This window comes from Etheostoma spectabile, chromosome 20, assembly GCF_008692095.1.
Source record: "Etheostoma spectabile isolate EspeVRDwgs_2016 chromosome 20, UIUC_Espe_1.0, whole genome shotgun sequence".
Classification (NCBI taxonomy): domain Eukaryota; kingdom Metazoa; phylum Chordata; class Actinopteri; order Perciformes; family Percidae; genus Etheostoma; species Etheostoma spectabile.
Genome location: NC_045752.1, coordinates 3,587,137 through 3,591,115, shown reverse-complemented (window position 1 = coordinate 3,591,115; position 3,979 = coordinate 3,587,137). Strand labels below are relative to the sequence as shown.

General features: G+C 39.5%; 1 protein-coding gene across 3 annotated transcripts in view; it reads left to right on the top strand.

Annotated features, from left to right (window-relative positions):
- The window catches only part of pld1a (phospholipase D1a), a 42,527-nt gene that overhangs the window by 19,065 nt on the left and 19,483 nt on the right, over positions 1–3,979 (top strand). For all 3 annotated transcript variants that reach the window (XR_004327048.1, XM_032501084.1, XM_032501083.1), the window contains exons 9-11: positions 447–599; positions 1,408–1,557; positions 2,631–2,714. Coding sequence is in view for 2 of the 3 variants with exons in the window: in XM_032501084.1 (XP_032356975.1) it covers positions 447–599; positions 1,408–1,557; positions 2,631–2,714 (387 nt within the window). In the remaining variant the exon portion in view is untranslated. The remainder of the gene's footprint in view (positions 1–446; positions 600–1,407; positions 1,558–2,630; positions 2,715–3,979) is intronic.

Here is a 3,979-nt window from a genome sequence, read left to right as displayed (position 1 = left end):
CTATCTATCTATCTATCTATCTATCTATCTATCTATCTAGTTTTGCCTATCTAATTCTTTTCATATTTTGCTGAAAAAGTCTTTGCAGCATCTTCAGCCCAGCTTCATTGGCACATGCTTGCTTCATCGGTTTGTCTGTTTGTTTCTCTTTATCACAGCCGAATCACAGCCAAATTATTATGTGAGCCGTTTTTATTGTTGTTTTTTGAAGAAAACACAAAAAAATCCCACACACGTTTGAAACACTCTGTCCATCCACCTACATCCCCATGATGATTTTCTTCCTACACCCTTATCCTTAAAACAAGAAATACAAGAAATGGTCCACACAACGATGAAACAAGATTTGCGGGACATTATTTATGACACAGAAATAATTAGGTTTGTGTGTTGTGTGTGTGTGTGTGTGTGTGTGTGTGTGTGTGTGTGGTGTGTGTGTTTTGTAGCTGGCTGGTGGTGAAGGACTCCTGCCTTCTGTACATAAAGCCAGACTCGGGGGCCATCTCCTTTGTTCTGCTGGTGGATAAAGATTTCAGCATCAAGATGGACTCTAAAGACACAGAGACCAAACATGGAGTTCGGGTTGACAGCCTCTCCAGGTTATATTTCTTTCTGTGTGCATGGGAATTTTGTTGCAGATGCCCAAGGAGTTGTATATTTTGAGTAGCGCCTCACAGTGGATAATGATGATAATGTAACAATGCAATTGTAACAATGGAGAAAAGCAAAGTCTCCCTCTTTGCTGAAAACGCTTTCCATTTGTTTTCTACCAGATGTTTACCATTTATAGATGATTGTAGCTAATAACATAGTTGCTCCCCAACTTGCATTACAAATCTCAAATGGCGTTCTAAAATACTATAAAAAAGGCTAAAACAAACCCTAGTTTCATTGCTTAAAGCTGTTGTTAACAGTCTGCCATTACAGGGTTGATTGTTTCCTTTAGCTCCTTTTCATTCCAACACTCTTAATCCAGGGGTTTATTTTATTTTGGGAATGATTACCAAGCTCTGTTATCTCGTAAAAAAGGAAAACACAATGGCTGCTTTTATAAACTGATCAGTAGTGTGTTGAGTTAACATTTGAAATGCCTCATTTTTCTTTTAGGGTGCCAGAGCAAACACAATGACTACATGTAGTATCAGTATGTGTGAACACAGGCATTATTTCAGTGTGTGTGTGTGTGTGTGTGTGTGTGTGTGTGTGTGTGTGTGTGTGTGTGTGTGTGTGTGTGTGTGTGTGTGTGTGTGTGTGTGTGTGTGTGTGTGTGTGTGTGTGTGTGTGTGTGTGTGTGTGTGTGTGTGTGTGTGTGTGTGTGTGTGTGTGTGTGTGTGTGTGTGTGTGTGTGTTTAGTGTGTGTGTGTGTGTGTGTGTGTGTGTGTGTGTGTGTGTGTGTCCTCGTGGCAGGACCCTGGTGTTTAAGTGCAGCAGCTACAGACACGCTCGCTGGTGGGGTCAGAGCATCGAGAGCTTCGTGAGGAACCACGGGAAGGCTTTCCTCCGAGATCACCGCTGTGGATCATTTGCACAGGAGCAGGAAAACATCCCTGCCAAATGGTAACCACACTGGGAGAGAGTACAACTCATGTTGTCATGTCAACCGAAAGACTTAATGCAAATAAAAACAGAATAAACCACAGATAAGCGAACATATTTTTTGCGTTAGTTGAAACATTTCCCCATTTCTTTCTTTCTGACAGACCTATGTAGTGTCCTGCATTTAAAATGTAACTTTTTTTAATTTATTTTTTATTGTCAATAAATTGTTTCAGCTCTGCATGTATACACCATTTGAATTAGATATAGTTTTGTGGATTTAATCATGTTTAATCAACTCATAACTCACACATTTTCTTTTTTGTGATTACAGTTTTTATTTATGTTTTTATTTTAGAAGTTAGGAACAATTACAAGCAACAACTGGGACATAAGAACGTGCCCCAGGGCCAAAAAACACAGAGAAAAGACAGGAAGGGGGGAAACATAAACATAAAAAGAACGCAACAGAAAGAGTCACGTCCACCGCTTACAAATAATACAGGCAGAAAACAGACATAATTCACACATTTTCAACACATCTTATATTTTCTCCGCTTTCCTCTGTTATCCTTTCACTGGTAACTATAGAAATGTTTAAGAATAACTCTCTGTTTTGGCTGCTTTGCCAGTTTTTTTTAGGTCTTTTTGTATTATCTCCCCCTCAGCTTGCACATCCTGTGATCTGTGTGATAATAATATCATTACGTTGTCTGCGTACTCAGCACAGAGCCTGAGTGAAAAACACTCCGCGATCCTGTAAGCTAATGGAAAACAAGAGTGTTGTAATGAACAGTTATGTCATGATGACAGCTATGGGAGTTGCCTGAAGCTTGCAAGGTTAAGAAAGTTGTGTGTGTGTGTGTGTGTGTGTGTGTGTGTGTGTGTGTGTGTGTGTGTGTGTTTGTTGTTGGTTGTTTGTGTGTGGTGTGTGTTTGTGTGTGTGTTGGGTGTGTGTGTTTGTGTTGTGGTTTGTGTGTGTGTTGTGTTTGTGTGTTGTTGGTGTGTGTTGTGGTGTTGTGTGTGTGTGTGTGTGTGAAAAAAAATGTCTGTTTTCACAAATGACTGTAATAAACTGCAATTTGTCTTTGCAGGTACGTGAATGGAAAGACTTACATGGAGGATGTGGCTGATGCTTTGGAGGAGGCCAAAGAGGAAATCTTTATCACTGACTGGTGGTGAGTTACAGTGTGTCTTTTGTGTGAAAATACACAATGTCAACAAGTGTCAGTTTTCAGTACTGAAGTGTGAAAACCCAGAAATAAATAGCTCAGTGGTTTATATCCGTCCTGCTGTAACACTGCAGCAGCCTGGGCAGCCTTAATTTTCTCCAAACTTGACAGAATAATTATCCCAGAGAAGAAAAACAACAGATCAAACACTATTCTTATTAGTGGACTCAACCAGGAGCCTGTATCACAAAGCGTGATTTATGCTTCTGCATAAAACCTACGTCGTGGCAACGTACGTCGGTCCGTGTCTCTACGTACACGTACTACTCCGTGGCTTGGTTGCACTGCATTTCCCCGGACTCATTTCCTGGTTCTCTTTCTCCATAAACAACATGAAATCAAGGAGGGGGTTAACTTTTCCAGCTACAGATTTCCCAATGTGGTCAGAACGCACAGGGGAGACACCTTGTTTCTCTCACTATGCCTCTCTTGAGGCGGTACTTGCTCCGAAAACTCTCTCACTCGCTCTACCACACACTCCCCACGCACATGCCGGCCCTGCTATTTTTTTTTAAAGAGATCAACCAAAGCACAAGTATAAACTTCAGGCCACTTACTTCGGCTACAGCGAAAGCTCTGCGTGGAGGCTTTGCATCACCATAAATCAAGCTATAGTCTGGATCTCTTGGAACTTACTGCCTTCACAGAGCCTAACATTGGAAATGTTTTGATATCACAAAGCTGCTTATCAACTGAGTCTGTTAATTCTGGGAATTATTATGTAAGTGTCTTCAAATATGGTTGGTATTTCCAACTTGCCCAGTAGAATGAAGGTGGAACATGGTGTAAATGGATTAACCCTTGTGTTGTCTTTCGGTCAAAATGGAAAATCAACACTTTTGTTGAGGCTTTTTAGTGTTTTTTTTTTTTTGTTTTTTTTTTGTCCCTTTTTTCTATCACTTTTGACGCTTTTTTTATGTTTGTCACTTTTTTATTTACTTTTTCAACACTATTAACTTCAGTTTTACAGTTATTTGTGGAATTTATGTTCAAGGAACCTCATTTATAAGAAATCATACCTAATGTTTGAGTTAGAAAAGCAGAAAGTAGGAATTATTTAGACTAAAATTAAAGGAATGGATGTTGATGGATAATCCCAGACTGGAGTATGTCGACTTTTAATCTATACTATTTCAAAACCACTTCAATTTTTTTATTTTTGTTTTTATTGAAAAAGACTGCCAAAGAGCATTGTGTGGAATCAATCATGT